Raw genomic sequence first — 23,054 nt, 5'->3', positions numbered from 1 at the left:
CTTCATGTTTGAAATGAATATTGAGCTAGCTCAAAGTTGTAATCATGTAAGTTAGGTGGACAATAACTTGTTACTTCACATATCTACAATATTGTCACCAACTTATGTTATAATACTATCTCTTGTACTCTACATAGTACTGGTAATGTTCACTAGGGAATATGTCAATTCTAGTAAAATTTCATGTTGCTACCCATGGAAGTGAAAATGGAAATATGTCGTGGATACTATCTCTTGTACTCCACGTAGGTCCGGTAGTGTTCATTGAGGAAATGTCGACTCCAGTAAAATTGTGTCACTACCCATGGAAATGGAAATATGTCGTGGAAATATTAGGGAAATTAGGGACATTTTAAACCATGTCGATCATCAAAACAAACAAAACCGACTCCCTTTCAAGCCCCAAGCACCCACATCCGCCACCCAAAAGAACCCAAATAAAAATCCCAAGCCCCCTGACGGACTCCAATTCTATCAGTCTTCTTGTTTTATTTTTGAATGCAATCTTCTTGTTATCTTCTGGTTCCATTATTCTGTTTCTTTACTATCTTGCTAGGCCCAGTGCCAAATGGGCCTCCTCTTATCCTTGCAAAAACCTTTGATGCTGTTATCTGCTGTTGACTCTTTCTATTTTTCTGAGTTCTGCATCTTCTAGCTGTGTTTAAATTTCCAACGGCTTCTTCCAATTCTCCAACATATTTCTGACCCCTATCTGACCCATCATCCCCTTTCAATTCTTCTTCCTTTTCCTTGAATCTATTCTCACAGCCTTCTTTCAGCTCTTTCATCTCTTGAGATATTAAATTACTTGCATTACAGTCAGCCACTGAATTATCTATATTTTCATTCTCTCCATTCTTTCCTCCACAGACCTGAAAGCTTCCTTTGCAAACTCCTCCCCACCTAAGAACAGACCCAAAATCCTGCTGACTTCCACTTCCTTATTTACCACTTTTTCAATGTTGCAATTCTTCTCCACCTTATGGACCTCATCAATCATCAGATCATCCTCACTTTCCTCCCCAGATCCCTCTCCTGAATCCACTTTTTCCCTCCCCTCGTTTTCTTCTAAAGGAAAAGTTCTATATCTTTTTCTTTTGTAGGTACTAACCCCACCCCTATTCTTTCTTCCTATGCCCTCACTTCCCCCTCCCTCATTCCCAACCCCTTTTCCCCACTTCTTTCACCTCTACTGAAACATTATCCCCTTCTAGATTCTTCCTTATCTATTGTTTCCTTTGTCCCTTCCACCCCACTCTTCTCATCTGCTTGACCAATGTCTTTCTCTTCCTCAATTCTAACTTCATCTCTTTCCCACACAGTCTTAACCACCTCTCCGCTATGCTCCTCCGTCGCTACTCTTTGCTCTTCCAAGTCTTCTTCCTCTATATTTTCCAAATCTTCTTCCTTACCATTAGAGCTTTTCTGAAAGTCTCCGCTATCCCCCTCTTCTTCTTGTTGAAAACCACTATCAACAGAAACCACATGTACCTCTTCCTTCTCCATGCACCTCTTTTCTTCTTTGTCAATCCTCTCTGTGATAGATGAGTTCTTGTGTAAAATCAGATTACTTGAACTCTTTTGGCCTTTGAACTGCTGCAGATTTATTGGAGAAGATGATAAACCACTGTAGCTATCTCGCATCTCATTCTTTGACAAGCGACTCACGTGACAACTTAAAATGTTACATGAATCAAAACTCACTAAAAGACCCTCCATCTGGTTCAAGTCTGTCTTGGCCAGAATTAGAGAAGACTTGTCGGGATTAACTGGCGAGTTGCTAAAGACCCTCTGAATCCCACCTGGTTCGGAGCACCTGCCCCTGAAACCCGACTCGCTTTCTCTCCTTGTTTTATCCCTGAAACCAATTATTATACAATATAGGTTTTGGCATGAAGTTTGAAAATGTGGTTACAGAATTCTTTTCTTGCTAGGAAATTTAATCTTTTGATGGATACTATTTTTTTTTTTTGATGGACAGTATGTTCTTCATTTTAACTTTAGGTGCTATACCTAATTCCTGATTTTTGTGCTACGGAAGTTATTTGGTTTACATTGCTAAATAGTTTCACACCTAATATGTGTTTGTTATGCTAGGCATGCTGTGAAACCACATTTCATTTACTAATTTTCTGTCAGTTTGCTTCTAGCATCTGGGAATTCTTCTTCTGCCCCTCTTTGTCTGCAAGTGGACTCCTTCAACTGGTATGAGAAGCTTGTTCTTAGAATCCTTTTTTCTCATCAGCTACAAAAAGAGGTAAAATAATGTGGAAATACACAAGGGCAGCAGTATTGTGGTCACTATGGGACATGGGAGGAAAGGAATTCTACAGTCTTAAAAGAAAGGTCACACACCAAAGAGGCCTTGATTGGAAAAATAATAGTGAAAATTGCTCATTGGGTGAAAACCTTAAGTTTGTTCCAAGATTACTCAGTCGATGACATCATTAGAGGCTGGAATTGGGTTGTTTCCATAACAACAAAAAGTGCTTGAAGAAGAAGGGTGAACAAGGAATTAGTAAGAAAACTAGAATGCATGTCATACTGAAAAGTTGATAACCTCAGCATTAGAGGTTTTCCGGTGGGTAGTCACCATTTGGATCAGCAGGTGGTTGGAAACTTATCAGGTGGAGGTTTAAATTTTGAATATCATCTCTGTGAGCCTATGGGCATTTGGATTCTGGTTGTGTCGAGGTCTCCTATTCTCAGCTTGTGGTGGTGGATGGGGCACTTGGGCAGTTGGCCCTGCTCATATGGAGCATTTGATAGGCCATGATATTTCTAATGAGAGAGGGTGGTCCTTTGTGGACTTCGGTCAAGCAGTGGGCAAGATATTCCTTTATCTTTAGTTTTTCACTATTAAAGCTATTAAAGGCTCATGATGGGGAAAAGAGGGAGTTGGACTTTGTTGCCCAGTGGGTCAAACCAAAGATGGGGAAAAGTGGAAAGCAGTAATTCATGCTGTGATGTGGGGAATCTGGGAAGAAAGGAACAGAAGAATATTTGAGGATAGCTTCTCCTTCTTGGACAGTATTCATGAGAAGATCTTATCCCAACTCTTTTCTTGGATGCTGGTCCACAAGCTCTTTGATGAGGTGAGCAGAGGGGAGTTACAAAGAAACTGGCTGCAGATCTTGTATACTTCCCCTTCCTCTCCAGTCTCCAACTGTACCAACTCTTCCTCCCCCAAGTAGGGAGGGTGATTACCTGTTGCAGTTTGATGGCAGTTTTAGAAGGTCGCGGCTTCCTCCATCAGCAGCTGGAATAGGGGGTACTGTTAAGAATTCTACCGGAGACATCTTGTGGGCCTTTAGTGGCCCGTTCAAGCTGCAGATGCCTCTGAAGCAGAAGTCCTCTCCCTTCTAGAAGGCTTAAGGGTTGATAAGAGGCTCCATTTGAGTCCATTAGCAGTAGAAGGAGACTCAAGAGTTACCATTGCTGAAATTCATGAGCTGTCTTCTCTGCTGAACTGCACCTTTAGATGGATTCCCCGGGAGATCAATAGATCAGCAGATGTTTTAGCAAAGCAAGGCTTGGGAAGGGATTTTTTGTATAGTGCTAACTCTTTGCCTTCTTAGTTTGATACAGGCTCTTCTTTCTGTGCTTTTTTGGCCTGCTTGTACATCTCTCATTGTACATCCCTCCCCCCTTTTTATGAATATAAGTTATTTTTCTCTTAAAAAAGGCCCATGATTACAATTTACGGCCTTTGAGGCTGGGATCAACTTGCAAGAGGAGGAATTAGAAGTACTTGCAGAAAGTTTGGGGTGTCAAAACTTAGCCTTTGGTTTACCTAGGTCTACCCATAGGTGGGAACCCAAAATCTGAATCCTTTTGGAAGCATGTTTTGGAGAAATTTGCAGAAAATCTTGCAGTCTGGACGAGAAATTATATCTCTGTGGGAGGAAGAATCACTTTGATCAAATCTACATTGTCTAATCTCCCAATTTATTTCTTGTCCATCTTTTGTATCCCAGTAAAAGTAGCAAGAAAGCTAGAGAAATACATGAGGGATTTCCTTTGGAACCGGGGGAAATTTGGTCCTTAGAAATACTGCTTTGCTTGGGAAATGGCTGTGGCATCTGCCTCAAGAGAAGGAAGGTTTGTGGCACAAAGTCATACTGTCATAGTAGGCATTCATGGAGCCTTGGGCAATGGTTGGGATGTGAAGGTATCTCCTCTTGTTTCAGCTGCTTCTCCCTAGAAAGCCATTCATGAGTTACTCCCTATTTTTCTAAATCTCACAAGGTTTGATGTAGATCGTGGAAATAAAGTCCTGTTTTGGGTTGATATTTTGTTGGGTGATATCTCTCTTAAACCCAATTCCCCTTGCTTTATTATCTTTCCAGATTTCAAAAGAAACCCATTGCTTCCTTTTGGAGTATGTTTTCTTTTGGTTTAAATTGGGATTTTGGTTTTTGAAGGGGCCTAAGAGATATAGTATGAACTTGTAATTGAATTACTAAGAAGACCTTTTGACGGTTCTAAGAAGACCTTTCGAAGTACCTGAACCAGGGACCACACCAACTCCATCTCAGAATCTCTGAGACCTCATCTAAAACCCAAATCCCAATTAAGCTGAGGTCCTGGACCAACAGATGAAACTAAAGATGAGGCAGTTAAGTTTTTGTACCTAGATAGGGAGAACAGGGAAGGGAATTGGTCTTTAAGTGGTCCCCCCACCCACACATGTTCCCAGAACCTTACCATGTTTCCAAAACACAAGTTATACTTGACAAAAGGTAGAAAACAAGGAAGAATGGCATGGATGGCTTTCCAAGGTGCTGTTGCCGTTGCTTTGGCCAAAATTCCTGTGTCCCAGCCATCTGCCATCAGCCTGTGTATGCTCTAAATCACTTTTGTCCACAATTTGTCTTGATCCACCGGAAATCTCCATAACCATTTTCCCAACAAGGCTGTATTCCTCTTCTGAATGTTCCCAATTCCTAGACCCCCTAGCTCCATACTTCTACTCACCATTTCCCATCTCACCCTATGGTCCCTTTTTTCCTCTCCTGGTTCCCATAAAAAATCCCTCATTAGCTTCTCTAACCTTCTACAGATCCTCGTAGGCATCCTAAAAACTGAAAGAAAGTAGACTGGCAGATTGCCCAAAGTTGATTTGATCGAGGTAATTCTTCCACCAATCGAGAGATAATTCCTTTTCCAGGAGGCAAGCCTTTTTTAGAACCTATCCACCACTGGGTTCCAAAAATTCACGCTTCTACGGTTGCCCCCAGAGGTAAACCCAAATAATTCATAGGCCACTGACATACCTCACAACGCAATATTGTTGCACATTTAAATACCTCTTCGTCATCCATGTTGGTGCCCGCCACACAAGTCTTATTGAAGTTAACTTTCAGATTTGTCATTTTCTCAAAGACTTGGATCACCTCCTTCATATTCCTTACCCAATTTAGATCACCTCCCTCACAAAATAGGACGGTATCATTGGCAAACTGCAGGTGAGTAATAGGCACTCTTTCTTTTCCCACTCTCCAACTTCTCACCGAACCCCTCAAATCTGCTCTGAGGAAAAGAATGCATAGCACTTCTGCTACTAATGTGAATAAGAAAGGAGAGAGTGGGTCCCCCTGTCTAATACCTCTGATGGCTGGAAAGTGGTCAACTACTGTGCCATTAACCAAAGGTTAGTAATGACAAGTACTAAAGCATCATCCCTTAATCCACTTACACCACCTATCTCCAAAACCAAAATTCCTCATCACTTCCACTAAGAAATCCCAGTCCACCAAATCATAAGCTTTCTCTAAATCGAGCTTGCAAATCAAACCTTTCTTTTCCAGATCTCTTTAGCTCCTCCACATCTCGTTGGCTTTAAGGATTGTCTCTAGGATTTCTGATATGGAAGTTAAAGCTCTGGATTCCAACTTGAACTGCTCATTAAGGTGGATCCTAGGTCTGCCAACAGCATGGCTGAAAGAGTGGCTAGGGAAGGTGCAAATGAAAGTGACCTTGAATGGGGGATGACGGGTGGAGGGATCAATTTGTAACCTGATAGTGTTATTTTTGTCTGTTTAGTTGGCGATATAGTTTTTGGTGATCTATGTTCTACATTTGCACATTTGCTTGGAGAGTAGACGCTATATTTCTTTCATTCCTATTACCATATTAATTCTGTTGCTGATGGGAAAATAATGCAAAAAGGAGTATACTTGAAAAGCCAATATGCTCTTTCTGGTTCTATTACTACATAACTATGAGGAGCTTGCAGCAGGGAGTACCCAATAGCTATAACTGATGTATGCTTAGATTGGTTTTTCTATTCCAGGTCCATGTTGAGGTTGCTTGATGTTTTGGTGCAACTTGATCATCTTAAGAATGCAAAAGCGAGTATACCTAATGACTTTTCTTGGTATAAAAGGTATACCAATTATTTTGATTTATTGTGTTTTTTTGTTGCTTCACCTGAGTTGATGTATCTCTCTTAATTTGTAATTTTTTTTTGATAAGTTTCCTTGATTTGTAATTTGCATTATAAGAAAATGGTTTGTCATTTACTCTTATTCTTTAGCTATTGTTGCTGTTAAGAATATAGTTGACTTGAGAGTTTCTTACTGCATATACTCTAGATGAATATGATGCCTTGAATTCTTTCTTGTGCACAAAAATACATATTCTTTGGACGGGTTGGGTTTGGGTTGAAAATCAACCCATCCATCTAACCTTCCAACCTCTTAATGACCCATTTAAATGAAACTAAATTGGTTGGATTCAACCCATACCTGCCTTGACCTAGGTCACCCTACCCAACCCGCCCAACCCATTAACATTTTAACAATTTTAGTTTTATAATAGAAGATGGCTTCAAAGTTAAAACCAACCTATTATTAATAACCTGTCAATAAACAGCCTAATGGTAAAAATGATTGCCTTTCATTTAGGTGCTCTGGGTTCAAATCACATTGCAGGCACATAATTTTTACATGGGAGCTTAAGTGGAGTTAAGCATTTGGATTAGTAATTCATTAGAGTGAATGCATTTCTTTTAATTTAAATGGACAATGGGGATTAATGAGATGATGACAGGTGGGCATTTAGTTCAAAGAGAAAGGAGATAAAGAATAAGGGGAGAGAGAGCAGAGGTGTGATTTCAACCCACTGATGAAGAACTGGCTGGCTGAACCTCCTAACCTTGACAATGGTTCAGCGAATTGGCTGGTCCGGACCTTCAACTCTTTCACCATCTTGACCCATCTAGTTGCACTGATCCAATGAATGTCGATCACATGGTGAGCTGGCTGGTTGGACTAGTTAACCCTTTCAACTACCCTATAAACCAGCCAGTTGAACTGCTGAACCGTTCAACTCAATCAATGGGCTACAAGTTAGATATTTGATTTTTTTTTCTGTTTTTTTTTTTGTATTTTTTGCCATCTGCATCAAAAGTTAATGTGTTTTGACAACTTGCTGATTTCTCAGGACATTTACTCAAGTCAGTGTACAGTGGCAAGATACTGATTCTATGAGGGAGGAATTAGATGATTTACAGGTTTGTCAAATTTTACCTTGATGTAATCTCTTGTTTAGAGATGCATTTACCATTTTGTATTGGAGTGTACTGTCAAAAACTCCTCTTCTTGTTAATTCTCTTTTTCATTTTAATAAGAAATTGCTACTATTTTTTTGATTGACAACAATATCTATAATTTGTATTAAAGAAAAGAGGAGAAAAGATATACAGGATGTATCCACAAGGATGAACTGAGGGCAAAAGCAAATACCTAATAACATTATCACCAAGAAAGGGCAATAAAGCCAGAAGAAAATAAAGAACCTTACTCTGAACACACTCCGAAGAGCAATCAAGGTCTTGCTGGACTTGCAAGATGTGCTTTTTTAGTCTTACTTGCTTTATGAGGTGTGGCCCTTCTTATACAGAATAGCTTAAGTTTTAGGAGGACCTATGGTGGGGAGTTCATTGCCTATTTCCAAGATTTTTTGCCATCTTTAATCTCAAATTTCCCCCATTAGTTGTTTTTGGTTTTCTCTGTAGGGTATTGTTGAATTACTATTATGTCTTTTTTTGCCTAGGTTTTTTTTGAGGGATAATCCTGTAATTGTACTGTTCATTATAAATATTAATGAATAGGCAAACTGCCCATGTTTTGTTTTTTGTATTTTCTCAAACCAACTATTTCTTGCTTTCTCTCTCTCTCTCTCTCTCTCTCTCCACCCTCTTCTTCTACCACTTCTCTTCTCTAGAGATTTTCTTGTCACCTAACATCCGAGTTGGTAATAGGGCATCATTGACAACATCTGCTGCCGATTGTGCACCAAATTGACTGTTGATATCATAACTACTGTCTAATGACATCAGTAGACTTTATGTACTGTAGTGACCCCTGAAGAAGAAAATTCTAGATCTTGATGGAGATTTTAGATGAATTATGGTACAGGTTTCAAGTGTGTTCAAAGCTTTTCAACATCTTTTTTTATGACAAAAGCATGATTGCTATGGCTCAAACCATTTGAGATTTGGTTTTAGTTTTGTCGGGCACATTGAATGAAGACTATTAATTTTCTTAGGTGGTTTGCATCAAAACCAAAATTTATTTACATTATTTTTTATTATTAAAGTAGGTCCTACAAGTGAAGAAAACCAAATGTTATGTATAGGAAATATATTAATATGGACATACATTATTTTGGATTGGATTGGTCTGAAATCTATTTTATTGTAAATGGATTGGATTGGACTTCTGTAATTTGGATTTGGATTGAATTTGTTATCAGACCTGCAATGGTGATTAGAGCAAGATAAAGAGAAAACAAAGAGAAGAGAAGAGAGTGAATGGTCAGCAAGCATGTTCTCAGCTGGTCCTAGAACATAATTTATATTAGGTGTTTAATATTACATAAAAAAACTAATGTGCCCCCTGATTAGTGATGGGACACTCAGATAAAAAAAATAAGACAGCTAATCCAGGCCCACCACAGAAACAAATCTAAGATATAAAGAAGAAAAGGCCCACACAGTCACTCGTTACAACACTCCCCCTCAAGCTGAGCATATCCATCATGCCCAGCTTGCCAAGTAGATCATAAAGCTTCATTGAGGAAGGCCTTTTGTCATGACATCAGGTATCTGCATCTCTAAGGGCATGTAGGAAATGCAAAGATCACCTGAGACGATTCTTTCTCTCATAAAATGTCAATCAACATCAATGTGCTTAGTTTTATCATGCTGTACCGGGTTATTAGCAATATCAATTGCAGCCTTATTGTCATAGTGCAGCTTGAGAGGACAATCAACCTTCATTCCTAGCTCACTCAGAGTCCTGAGTGACAATAGTTTTGCAATGCCAGGAGCCATCCCATGTCCCTATATTCAACTTCTGCACTTGATCTAACAACCACATTTTGCTTTTTAAATATTTGGAAGTAAACTTTCTATCCTCAATTGATCCTGCCCAATCAGCATTAGTGTACACTTCTATATCAAGTTTATTGTGCCTATTGAACAGAATTCTCTTCCCTGGACAAGTCTTCAAATATTTGAGGATCCTCTCAAGTCTCAACTGCTTTCATGTGGATCTTAGGATCATGTAAAACTGACTTACCACATGCATTTTATAAGCTATATCAGGTCGGGTAAGGAGCAGGTATTATCAATTTTCCTACCTACCAGCTTTTGATACCTTTCCTTGTCATAATAATCCTCACCAACAGACTCCTATAGATCATGATTTTGCTCCATAGGTGCATCTGCTGGTCTACTCTCCATCATATCCATCTCCTCTAGCGGATCAAGAACATACTTCCTTTGACATATATTTTAGATGGCCTAGATCTTTAATCTCAAATTTAGATGCCAAGAACTCTTTCAATCTGTTTATCTCTTCTAGATCATTACTTGCGATGACCATATCATCCACATAGACTATTAAGAGTTTTAAGCATATCACCCTATCTCATTATGAACAAAGTATGATTAGCCCCACTCTAAGTGTGTCCTTCATTCTTCATAGCCCCACAAAGCCTCTTAAACCAAGTCCAAGGAGATTGCTTCAGCCCATACAAAACTTTCCTTAGTCTACACACATTCCCCTAAAAGCCATAGCTAGGTGGGGGGGTTCATAAACACTTCCTCATGTCAGTTCTCAAGAATGCATTTTTTTACATCTAATTGATGTAGCTCCTAAGAGAAATTTGTAGCTAAGGACAACAAAACCCAAATGGTGTTGAGCTTGTCAACCGGTGCAAAAGTCTCCTTGTAATCAATCCCCTCCTGTGCAAACCCTTTTGCCATCAACCTAGCCTTATATCTTTCAATTAAACCATCCGCCTTATATTCCACATTAAACACCCACTTGCACCCCACAGTGCTCTTGCCTTCTAGTAAATCCACTAATTCCCAGACTTAGCCTTCACCAAGGCTCTCATTTCCTCTTGCATAGCCTCTTTCTCCATTTTGGATTAGATGTGGCCTCAGAGTACCTGGAGGGAAATTCCCTTAGGGAATAGGCTTACTCAAAATTTCTTTCACTGGAAAGTTTACCCTTGAAGTATTTAACAAAGTTAGATTATTGAAAAAGGAGGCACAAGTGAACAAACCATTTGGGGAAGCTGTGCAAACCCTAGTATCCTCAACACTAAGATCAATAAACATTGATTCCAAATTGGCTAGTAAATGAATAACAAAATAAGGGATTCACATTCATTTTCCCTTAGGCCCTTTCCGAAGTCAAGGTCCCAATTTATCTCTTGGGGAGATGTCCCCATTTTTGAGATTGTTTCACCTTTAAGGTTAGAGAGGGCATATAGCATAGGAAACTACAATTTGAGAGGGGGGCCCCCAAGCCAAAGGTCTTCCCAAAACCAGACTTTGTTACCATTTCCCACATCAAAACGGGTGGAAATGAGGAAAGTTGGATATACCTTGTAATTGATTTCTAAGAAGAGGTATATTCAAGTCTAAGTCCTCTTCTATAGCCAAAATCCCAATCAAATAAATCCATTGGTGATGATTGAGGAGGAGGAAATAAGTTTTGAAATATGTTATTTCTTAAGAGAGATGAGTGAGAACAAAGAGGGGAATTAGTGTTTAAGAGTAGAATTCCCTCCCCAAAGATGTTCCCAAAAATGATTCTATTGCCAGAATAAATGTCATACTTGATGCCATTGAGCAAAAAATGGAAGAATATTGTAAGCCAGCATCCCATCCATTGTTCATCAACCTATGAATATTCGCCACCATCTTATGCCATAACTTCTCTTTATCAATAGGCAGTTTCCACAACCACTTCCCTAATAGTGCTATATTCTTCTTCCCAATATACCCTATTCCCAACCCTCCTTGATTTATTCTCCTACACACTACTTCCCACCTAACCAAGTAATCTTTTTTTCCTTCCCCTGGTTCTCACAAGAAAACTCTCTTGATTTTTTTTTTCAATTTTCTTGGCTATCCATTGCGAAATCTTAATTACTGACAAATAGTACACTAGGAGGGTTGCCAAGGTAGATTTGATAAGAGTTAACTTGCCACCCAAAGAGATGTAGTTCCCAAACTACCAATTTCTTTGAAAACCTTTCTAATGTGGATAGAATTCTTGTAGATCTGTTATTAAAAAATAAACAGCAAGTATAGACCATATCAAAAGAAATGGAAAAAAACAGTAAAGCCCTACCCTATTATCAATCACATCCAACAAGGTGGGGAAATGAGTAATAACAAACAATTAGATATCTCAGCAGGGAGGATCACTGGTCGAAAGTCCAATCATTGGAAAATCAAGTTGAAGGTCAGAGCATTTCTTCTGGTGGCGATGATATCTCAGTCGATGTGACTCATCGAAGTTTGGGGGCTGAGGTGGAGGGTGCAGAAAGATCTCCTGTATCGGAGACCCTTGAGATAATTGAAAAACTAAATGCTGAGGTAAGTTCGCTTCCTCTTTCCTCTTCATCTGGGCTGATAGTTTCCAATGTTGAAGAGGATATTCAGAGAAGGGGAGTGTAACAGACTCGAGAAATGGCATAGAGTGTACAACCAAAAGAGAAAATTTTCATTTTTGGGAAGTGGAGTGGGCTGAAAGGGGAGAAGTGGATGTTAGGGGGAAGGGGGCAGAAGAAGTAAGGGAGGGTGGTGAGGTGACAGAAGATCTTGAAGGAGGGGAATGTTCTGGCGAAGAAAAAATTGCTGAAGAGAGGGTGGAGATTGAACAATTAATGGAGGTAGGAAAATCACTTGGAATATTCTTTTCGGGTGAGGAGAAAGTTGTCAGAGAGTGAATTGAACAATTCAAAAGGAATAGGAGGGAAGAATATATTAAAAAGAAAGCAGTGGGAGAAGAGGGAGAGGTGTGGAAGGAGAAGGGAGGGAAGGAAGAATGGATGGAGTCACCTGAAAGCTAATAAGGGAGGGGTGGGGTGTTTGAAGGTGAAAATGAAATTAATGTTTTAGAATTTAAGGGGATTGGGAGGAGGGAGAAGAGTTCTAGGGAGGGGTTTCTGCTGAGATGCATAAGCCAGACTTTTTTTATTTTTTATTTTTTTGAATTCATCAAAAAAAAAAAAGAAACGAAAGTGGAAATTATGACCTTAATATGAAGATTGAAATCAGGGGTTTTAGTAAAGGGAAGTGGGTGGATGTGAGCGCGGAGGGCCTATAGGGTGGTTGGTGGTTATGACGATAAAGCTTGGAACAAGGAAAGAAATCTGTATCAGTTTGGGTGTTGTAGTGCTAGAATTTAATTAAGTAAATAAAGAGGACCTAGGGGACAGTTTTTGGTGAAAGTCTTGGGGTTACAAATATGAAACTTGGATGATCTATTCTGAATTGGTGGCCTTAACACCTACTCTGTTTGTACTTTGTTTTTTTTTTCCTTTTAATGAAATTTTTATTATTTACTCATCAAAAAAAAAGAAAAAAAAGATAACTGGGATCTCACTCCACATAAGTTTCCTTTTATTAACTCAATTGCACTGTTATTTCTTTGCAGATTTTCTTAAGCACAAGATGGGCCATTTTATTGAACTTGCATGTTGAGATGTTTCGTGTGAACAAGTATCCTGTACCTGTGCAATTATATTTTTCCTCTGAGGCACATATTTAGCAATTCCATCTTAAACAGGAAGGTTCTGTTTAATGCTTGGTTTGACATTTATTTCCACTTTTAATTATTGAGATGCAATTTAAGTGGTGTTTGGTAATGCTGCAAGGAACTTTACCAAATACTGCCTTAACTATTACATGACATTCTGTGCTTATTCAGATGATGTTCTTACATGTTATTATAATTTTGAGGTCCTTCACTCTAAGATAGTGTAGAGGACATTCTTCAAGTCCTCATAATATTTTGTGTGGAGTCTTTGGAGTTGGATTTTGCACTACTCTTTCCAGATCGCCACACCCTTCTTCGTGTTTTGCCCATTCTTGTTGTTTTAGCAACATCATCAGAGAAAGATGGTGAATCACTGTTTAAGAGGGTGAAAATCAACAGACTGATCAACCTGTTCAAGGTCTAACTTTTGTGTGTTATTCTAACACACTACTCTCTTATCTCAAAATAAGTTTTACATTTTATGTGTTCTTGCTTTACTCATTTTCAAGATGATTTTATATCCTTTTTGCAGAATGATCCTGTTATTCCTGCATTTCCAGATCTTCATCTCTCTCCAGCTGCAATGTTAAAAGAGTTGTCTATGTACTTCCAAAAGTTCTCAAGTCAAACTCGTCTTCTCACTCTTCCAGCACCACATGAGCTCCTTCCTCGTGATACACAAGAATATCCTTTCTATTATTGCTAGATTGAATATATGTATATCTGGTTCTTTATTTGATAGTATTGTGATGTACTTTCTTATTCAATTGTATGGGTTTTGAAATAGAACTCTCCCTTAGTTGATGTTGGTGTCTATTTTCTTTAATCATTTTTTTTGATAGGTTCTATTTTCTTTAATCATTCTTCAATCATTGTGGGACAAATTTCACTTCTCTGCAAAATTTGCCCCAAATTGTATTGTCTTAGCTCTCAAACATAACTGTAAGTTGCTATTTTGTTTTGATCAGTAAAAGAAAATTTTATTTATAATAGATTTAAGACAAAGATTTACAACATGTAGATGGGAATGCGGTTCCCATTGAGTACATATTTCTGTTCCTCTTTACAGCTCAGCCCAAAATAATTGTTGTCTCAGTGCCCCTTGTTTTGCAAGAGCATCAGCTAGCCCATTAGCACTCCTTCTGACCCATTTGAAATTGGCTTCTACCTCCTTTGCAATCTTTTCCACTTCCCTAATCACGTGTTTGAAAGTCCACGGAGTAAGTCTATTGTTTGTAGCCCATGAAATGACCACTCTTGAGTCCCCCTCCACCTCAATATGCCCAAGTCCTAGCTGCTTAGCTAGCTCCAGCCCTTGTTACAGAGCTAACACCTCGGCTTTTAGTGAGTTACCAGTGCCAATCGGACCTGAAAACAAAGCCAATACCCTCTTCTCAGAATTTCTGATTCTTCCTATACCTGACAGTCCTGGATTTCCAAAGGGGCTCCCAACAAGATTCAGTTTAATCCTGTTGCCTTTTGGGGGTTTCCACTCCATCCGTACTTTCTTTTTCATTCTTGAAGACTGCTACTTCCGTCCACGTTCTTAGAATGTCTGTGACTGAGAGCTCTTGAAAACTATGCAAGGATTTTACCCAATGAGCTACTTTAACCTTTATAGTGTTTATTACTTCCTCCACTGTCCTACTTTTCTCCAAAAATATTCTGTTATTCCTTTCTTCCCATACCACCCAGCAAGTTGCTGCCTTCGTAGCTCTCCACATTACCATTCCTCTTTTCTTTGGTTGGTCAAGAAATCACGGTTGAAAAGGCTTGCCACATTTTGAGGGGGAATCCACCTGCAACCAAAGAGAACACAAAAGAACTCCCATATGTGAAGCACACAAGAACAAGATATTAACAAATGTTAGAGGGTCTCACCACTTTCCTTACAAAGGGAGCAAATGTGAGGAGAAAGGCAAGCAAGAGGCCTTCTTCTCTGCAGCATATCACAAGTATTTACCTTGCCAAGGACAATCTCCCAACAGAAAACTTGAATTTTTGGGGGGATAGGCTTACTCCACACTTCTTTCACAGGGAAGTTCCCAACTGGGATGCTAGGCAAACCAAGAACACTGAAAAAAGAAGAGCAGGTAAAGAGACCATCTGAAAAGTATATAGTTTCCCCCTTCTGAATCCCAAGTTCTGAATCAATCCCAAGTTCTGAAGAGTATATACTAACAAAATGTCTTCACGGTCTTCTCTTGAGATACCCTTTATACTAGACCCAAAGAAGACAATAAACTTACTTTTCCATTAATGAAAGTTTTTATTTTATTTACTATAAGAAAACAAAAAATGCCTCATTTATTTATCACTTGCAAGAGGCAAAAGGAAGCTGGAGCCTTTATTCTCAAAAAAAAAAAAAAAAAACTAGTTCATCCAAAGTTAAACTATAGATCTCTCTGGTTGATAACCCAGATTGGGAGCTAGTTATCATTATAGAACATGGAGGGTAATTCCATTTTCTGTTTGTTAGGGGATTTGGAAGGAGTATAACTGAACAATATTTGAAGGAAAATCTCACTTAAATCTCTCCATTGTGCTTTCTCATTGGACTGGATTCTTGTAATCTTTTCCAATTTTTTTTCCAAGTCTTTTCTGAAATTTTGTTGACATTTGCTCAGGGTGGTTTTTCAAGAGCTGTTTTGTGGACAACACTGTATGGGGCTCTCTTTTGTTTTGCCAATTTTCTTTTTATGGGTTTTATTCCCCTTATATTTGTAATGTTATATGATCTTTTCTCTTGCTAAATTTTTTGTTTCCTATTTTATGTACCTTATGCCGAACTGAACACAGAAAAAGAGAAGAGGAAGAACTGAAACTGAGAAAAGCAGAATCTCACAAGCCCCAGTTTGGTGGAGACTTAGAGTGATCAGTCTCTCCAATCTGGTGGCTGGTATCCATATATATATATCCATTAAATAATGGTGCAATTACACTAATGTCCCTGTTTATCATAAAAGAATGATTGGAGTGCCCTTATTAAACACAGTAAAAAGACAAAAACTACCCTGCCACCCAAAGAGTAATAAATAAACACTGCAAAAACAGAACTCTATCAAAGGTCAGTATTGTATAGTATTAATAAAATCAACTAGAAATGAATTCGATATTATATTTCATGAATAAAGTGATTTAAAAATAACTTCTGGGAGACTTGAGCCTATGACTCTAGTTAAAAATACAAAATTGAAATCAGTTTATTAATATGTAGATATTTCTCTTATGTAGTATGTGTGTGTGTGTGCGAGATTCGTATCAAATTGGATCAGATTGTGGTGGATCCACATTTGGTCCATTTATGGATGGATTGAGCCTGGAGAAATGTATTCCATTTGCCGTCCTAAATTTTTAAAATAATAAGAACAAAAGTACATTATATTTGTTATTTTCTTTTCATGGCTGGGATATTATGCTTTTCTTTTGTTGAATTGGATTGTGTTTTTGTTTCATCTAATATTTTTTTCTTGGTTAAAATGTCCAATGCATTTCTCTCAAGCTGCTAATTTGTTCTATACGTCATTCTTCTAGGTAATGATAAAATTGTTGAGCAACTTCCAATTTATTGTATGCTTTTTGGTTGAAAAATTATGGTTTTCTTAAGTGCTATTACCCATTGAACATTTCCTTTATTATTCCTTAAACTTTCTAAATGTGAACCTTGACATCCTCACTTATCAGAGACATTACTTGATTGTTAATCACATAGGTGTTATTCGTGCCGAGCATGATGACTTTGCTATTCGGTTTGCTTCAGCCATGAATCAGGTATTCACTTGCATATCATGATTGGTCAGATGTCACAGCCCATATTAGATTATTATTATTGAAATACTTTAACTGGAGTATGTTTTAGGTCATTAGGTTGCTTAAAATTCAGCATTCCTGAATTTGTAGATTTTCAGTTGGCAAGCTTTACACCCTCTTCTATAATCTAATTACCAGGTGCTGTTGGTGTATATCCTGTAATGTGCAGATTGTATTGTTGAAATCAACTGATGGTGCTGATTTTGAGTGGTGCAAGGAAGTTAAGGGGAATATGTATGATATGGTAGTTGAAGGTTTTCAGCTCCTAAGCAGATGGACTGGACGTGTTTGGGAGCAATGTGCTTGGAAATTCTCTCGCCCTTGCAAAGATGAGATTCCTGTAGAATCTCAAGAGCCTTCTACACCATATTCTGACTATGAGAAGGTGTTTTCCATTTATTATTTATTTCTTATTGTTATGTATGAAACTTGAAGTGCCATTTGATTTGTAGTAATTGTTTTCTGATATAATTTTTGTGTGCTTTATTATGGTTGCATGCTCCTCTATTTTCCTTCAGTGTCAGTTTCTTTTAAGACTCAAGTTATGTGAAAACTGAAAAGTGAAGCTGTTGTTTATGGGATGGTTACTACATATCAATTGGGTTTGTCCCATCACCTGATCTCATGTTAGGATGCTTTCTTAACTGCATAAATGAGTCAAAAACATCTCCATGTTGGAGGACTAGAAGAAAAGGAGTTTTGACAAAAGGTTTTTCCTTAGTGGTGTGGCTGCTATGGAGGACTCCCAAGGATTACCTTGCTGTCCTGCCTGAATGACTATGAGAGTACAAGAGGGTGAGTCATGGAAGTTGACCTTCTAGGTGGTACTGGCCACAACAGCTCTCTCGTAGAGGGAAGGATCACCTTGGATCTAGTTGATTGATAGGATAGATCAGGTCTAGGCTATGATTGCTTGCCATAATATACGATCGTTTGTTGATAGTAATGGAGGGGCACAAGGAAATGAGGTGCTTTCCATGGCTTGGTACACTATGGGTGTAGAGATGTTGGGCCTAATGAACCTTAGTGTCTCTTTCTTTTATTGGGTCCATAAAACTTGTTTTATTTATTGGCTAATTGGCCTTAGTTGTGGGCCCATTTAATTTATTTCTTGACTTGTTATTGGTTATCCACCCTACTAAGGGCACCCTTGTAATTACACAACTAATTACAATTAGTTCTAGTAAAAGATCATTTAGGGACTGAAGAGATTAATGATTAGCTCTTTTCCTCTCTCTTCTTTATCTCTCCTCCTGAACTCTCTTTCTCTCTTCTTAATTTGTCACTTATTTTGATTAATGATTAAATCTGTTGCAGAATTATTTTCAACTATGAGGGCATTAACTGTAGGGTGAGTGGGTGGGGGGGGGGCTGAAGTGGTATGAAACTAGGGTCAGCTGAGGTGTCTTAGGCTACTGGTGGAAGCCTAGACTGCTTTTTGATGGAGTGAAATTGCCTGGGACCCAGTTGGACTTCATCTTGAGGGATCTGTTGTCTTTTAGACATTCTGTTATAAGTGCCCTCTCCCTTATTAATTCATAGAAGGTTGAGAGCTTTGTTCTAAAGTTCCCTGTAAGTGTTTTCTTTTCTCCTCTCTTTCTCATTATCTCTAAAGGTGCAAATTTTGTTTCCTTCTTTTCCTCTTCTATTTCTAGATCTGAATGTCTTTCTCAATGTTTTAAAAGGTATTTGAGGAGTATGCCGGGAGGCACACCTCAAGGTGAGGTGCACTCAAAATGCTGTGGGGCGTACTTTGGAAGCTTATATGCATCTGTGGCGTACACCTTTGGTATGCTTAAGATAGAAAGAGAGAAAGTGAAGAAAAATGAAGAGGAAAGGAAAGAAAAGAAAGAAAGAAACATTGATCAAAATAAAAGAAAGAAAGAAAGAGAACTCCTCTTTCCTCCTCTTAAGGAGGCTTAACTCTCTTGCATTCTGAATTATGTCTCATGCCTCCTGGTAGTGAAACAACTTGTGTTGTGCTTCCACATTTTTAACAATCTGATCCTCAATTACTCCCTTCACCCTAGTTGGACATTTGCCTTCCCATCCTACATCAAGCTGTGCTTTATGTTACCACTATGGTCTAGTCCCCTTGATGCTCTTTGTCTCTAAGGGGCAGGGCAAGAGGGATAGGGAATGAGTGGTAACCTACTCTGTATTCTTTCACTCTGTACTTTGCTGAAATGTCATCATTTCTTTTCCCCTTGAACCACGTAAGACCCGGTTCATTTTTTATGATGGCAAAATGCAAAATTTTATATTTTATTAATAAAAAGAAGTACAAGGAAACGGTGATGATATTTCACCAAGTAGAAAGATTTTTTTTTTCCCCACCTATGGCACCAGGAATTTGCTGGGTGCAAAGGCAAGGAAGTTCTCTCTGACCTTAGATTTCATTAAATGATTTCAGCCTAGGGTGGACATCACTGCCTCATAGTTCATAGCACTCCCATTACAGTCCTTGGAAGGGATCACTACCACAAAGAGGAATGATTGAGAAGGATAAAAGTTAAGAGAAAAGTCAACTCTAGAGGGAGAAATACATCAATTATTCCTGCTGCTGCCCAAGAACCATTAAGGTGGTTTTGGCAGAATGGAGGACAAAGGGCTCAAGTAAAAGAGGAAAGTGGCATAGAGCATAATTCCCTTCGCAGCAATACCATTAATTCAGTCAGAAAGAATGTTAGGATATTTCAGAAAGAATAAGCTATGCCGGATCAGGACTTGTTAAGCAAAGCAAAGGCAGCAGCTTACTCTTGGCTTTCACCACAGTTTCCAGGACATGCTATACCCCTATTCTTTCATGATATAGTTTTTTTCCCACAGATAGTATCAAATTTTACTTTATTTTTGATGGATTTTAACCCTTGATAAATCCTTACTATACTTAGTATACCTGTATATGCTGATTCGCAAATATGAATGAAGTCTTACCTTACTATTTCAGAAAAGAAGCAAATGCTGTATCTGCTCCAAATCTGATCTCAGCTACTTGATGTGATTGATTTTGTCAAGAGATGCAAGTTGGGTACAGAATTAAACATTTTACATTCCATCAAGGGCTCATGCCCATTCAAATTTTAATATTTGCTCAATCTGAGCATGCCCAAGTTGCACCACTAATTTTGTAACAAGGAAGATCAGTGAATTCGCCCTGAAGTTTCAAATCCATTCTGCGGTGGAATTCTTTTGGCAAGAGTTCCTTTACTGGTTAGAAAATTGATTAGCTTCTCTGATTTGGGTCAAAAGTCAATCGATCAGAACGCTCACTTCAAAAGAACATTTTTATACGGTCAGAAACCATTAGAATGGTTGTTCCACTTTTAAGAGCATTTTATCAATCACATTTTAGGCAGCTCACAAAATCACAAAATAACACTTGATTCACATCTCTACAAAATTGGAAAAGATGAAGAATAGATGAATTTATCATTATTCTCTTTATGCATCTCTCTTGCTTGTTTATATTTCTGATAAAATATTTTTATTTTTACTGAGATGATGCTAAAGTAATTATTTTAGTACTGATTTCATACATATTAATACATTTTGTAGACTAACCAATAAGAAGTATGTTTCATCTACTGTTAATTTTCCTAAATGACCTTTTCTTCTGTTTCTGTTTTCTCTTTCCCTCTTTTTGAGCTTGCAGATGACTTACTTTCTAAATCTGTACAGGTTGTTCGCTGGAACTACACAATGGAAGAAAGGAAGGCACTAGTTGAACTTGTCAGTTACATAAAGAGTATTGGCTCAATGATGCAGCGATGTGACACATTAGTGGCAGATGCTTTATGGGAAACAATCCATGCTGAGGTCCAGGATTTTGTACAGAACAAATTAGCCACTATGCTGCGAACAACATTTCGCAAGAAGAAGGACTTGTCTAGGTACATGCATCTTACTTGTTGTTAACAACTCCTATGTGCTTTATGCCTTTATCATTATTTAAATAGGTATTTTTTGTGAATCCTGTATTGATTTTTATCAACTGTCAGCTGATGATTTCATTTTTCTGAACGTTATGTTCTATCAATAGCAAATTATTTGCAAATCAGTTGGCTTACCTTTCAAAGTCAGAATGCTTTTGTGTATGTTGAGATTTTGAGAGCTTCAGGCCTTGAAATCCTCGATCTCAGTCCAAATCAATTCCCCCTACCCCTTGTACAGAAGGAAATACTGTTTTTGGTAAACTTTCATCTTGTCTTTTGCTAGTTTATTTTTTTTTTATTTTTTTATTTTTTTAATTACTCTATCAGAACAGCAGATATGACTAGACAGAATGCAGGCAAAAGATTAGAGAGACAGATAGCTGTTTTACACCCTTCATAACAAAAGGTAAAGTAAGAGGCTTCATAGATCTCACTTCAAGTGAGATTTTTAAGCTGGGAAACCATCCACCCAATAGAAAAGCAAATAGATGAGAGCCTTCTCCTTTTTTCTGTAGGATAGAAAACAAACTCGAGTCTTGCTTAAATAACTTATAGGAACATATCAAAAATCAAAAAATAAAAGTATAGACAGAAGCCATTTCAACACCAAAAAGTAGAAAACCCCATTAGCACTATTGGCACAAAATCTAATTATTAGATCTTATATTGATATAGTAATGGTCTCTCAATCACAACCTATAGTGACAGAACTTAGAAAAAGTTTGGACACTTCCATGTAAGAACTGAATTAGAAAAAAATTGCTTCTGCAAATTAATTTATCCCTACTGCCTGCTTTTTGAGCTACTCATTTTTTGTTTCATTTAAAAAATTTCAGGATTCTTTCTGACATGCGGACGCTTTCAGCAGACTGGATGGCAAATACAAGCAAAACTGAATCAGAACCATTACAGCATGGAGGTCAAGAAAGCAAAGGGAACTTCTTTTACCCAAGACCAGTTGCACCAACAGCTGCTCAGGTTTCTGTATTTGAAACTAGCATTACTTCTTGTTTGTCTCCATCAGATAGTTATTTATAGTGCTGCTGGTCATGCAGCTTGGAAAGTTAAACTTAATGTTATAACTAGCATTGTGAAAAAGTGGTCCTTTTTGTTGATTGATAATGAAAGAATTTATTAATTTAGGTTTTGAAAAATTTACAAGCATGGTGCTAAATATCAGTGAGATTTGACTAAATTTCTCCATTTTGCTGAAGACGATATGAAATATTTTAAGATTTCTGTTTCCTTCATTTCTTTGATACATTGCTGATGTGTTGGCAATATTTCCAATTTCATTGAAAAATTCTATATCCAAGAATTAAAATTTTAGAATATCATTAAAACTTTCTGATAATTCGTTAAAATCATTGATTTTCTTTTTAAATATTTTCTTGAAGGAACAAATGGGATTCTGTTATTGGAAGATTGGCTTACTATTCTGAGTATGATTCGCTTATGAAGTCACTATAATTCAATGGGAACAAAACAAGACTGACAACTATGAAAGTGGATTCTTGATCTAATCAAAACATGTGGTAGGAAAAAAGACAGAAACCAAAATGGCAAGTGAATGACAGACATATAGAAGAGAAGATGGCTAAAGGACTAAGAGGGGGAGAGAAATATATACATATACAAGTCTCTTGGTCCTATTTGATATACACAGTTGTTTTCTATTGCTTTCTGTGTAATATGCAATATTGGAATTGCACTTCTTCTAACAATTCATGAAGTTCTCTTGGATAGATAAAAGGTTTCAGGGCTAGATGGTTATTTATACAATGGTTCTTTTATCAGGACTGCTGGGATATCTTAAAGTTTGATCTCTTGGAAGTTTTCAATGAGTTCTTTGAAAGGGGAATAATAAATCCAAGAGGGAATGCTACTTTTTGGGTTTTACTTCCCAAAAATCTAGAAACCAATCACCCCAAAGACTCTGGACCTATTAGCTTGGTAGTTAGTAGCAGTCTGCCAGTCTGTATAAAATCATTGCTGAGGTCTTATCTTTGATGATCAAGAAGGTACTTCCATCCATTATCACATGCACTCACGGAGCCTTTATATGAGACAGGAAAATCATAGGGGGTTAATAGGGATCATTTGTATTAGGCTTTATTGTATTAGGCTTTATTGTAATAGGGATCATTTGTATTAGGCTTTATTGAAGGCTAATGATTTGGTTGACTGGTCTTTCTTACTGGAGGTACTGAAGTAATGTGGGTTTGGGGAGAGATGGCGA

The 23,054-nt window shown here is 37.9% G+C and overlaps 1 protein-coding gene across 2 annotated transcripts in view; it reads left to right on the top strand.

The window, feature by feature from the left end:
• The window catches only part of PIR121 (transcription activator), a 172,341-nt gene that overhangs the window by 28,828 nt on the left and 120,459 nt on the right, over nucleotides 1-23,054 (top strand). For both annotated transcript variants that reach the window (XM_088894769.1, XM_088894770.1), the window contains exons 8-16: nucleotides 6,296-6,388; nucleotides 7,447-7,516; nucleotides 12,969-13,033; nucleotides 13,293-13,488; nucleotides 13,603-13,754; nucleotides 16,748-16,841; nucleotides 17,050-17,265; nucleotides 20,562-20,773; nucleotides 21,652-21,793. In XM_088894769.1, the coding sequence (XP_088750895.1) occupies nucleotides 6,296-6,388; nucleotides 7,447-7,516; nucleotides 12,969-13,033; nucleotides 13,293-13,488; nucleotides 13,603-13,754; nucleotides 16,748-16,841; nucleotides 17,050-17,265; nucleotides 20,562-20,773; nucleotides 21,652-21,793 (1,240 nt within the window). The remainder of the gene's footprint in view (nucleotides 1-6,295; nucleotides 6,389-7,446; nucleotides 7,517-12,968; nucleotides 13,034-13,292; nucleotides 13,489-13,602; nucleotides 13,755-16,747; nucleotides 16,842-17,049; nucleotides 17,266-20,561; nucleotides 20,774-21,651; nucleotides 21,794-23,054) is intronic.

This window comes from Nelumbo nucifera, chromosome 1 (assembly GCF_055504915.1).
Source record: "Nelumbo nucifera cultivar China Antique chromosome 1, China Antique-T2T, whole genome shotgun sequence".
NCBI lineage: Eukaryota > Viridiplantae > Streptophyta > Magnoliopsida > Proteales > Nelumbonaceae > Nelumbo > Nelumbo nucifera.
Note: the sequence above shows the minus strand (reverse complement) of the source record. Positions and strands in the feature narration are given on the sequence as shown.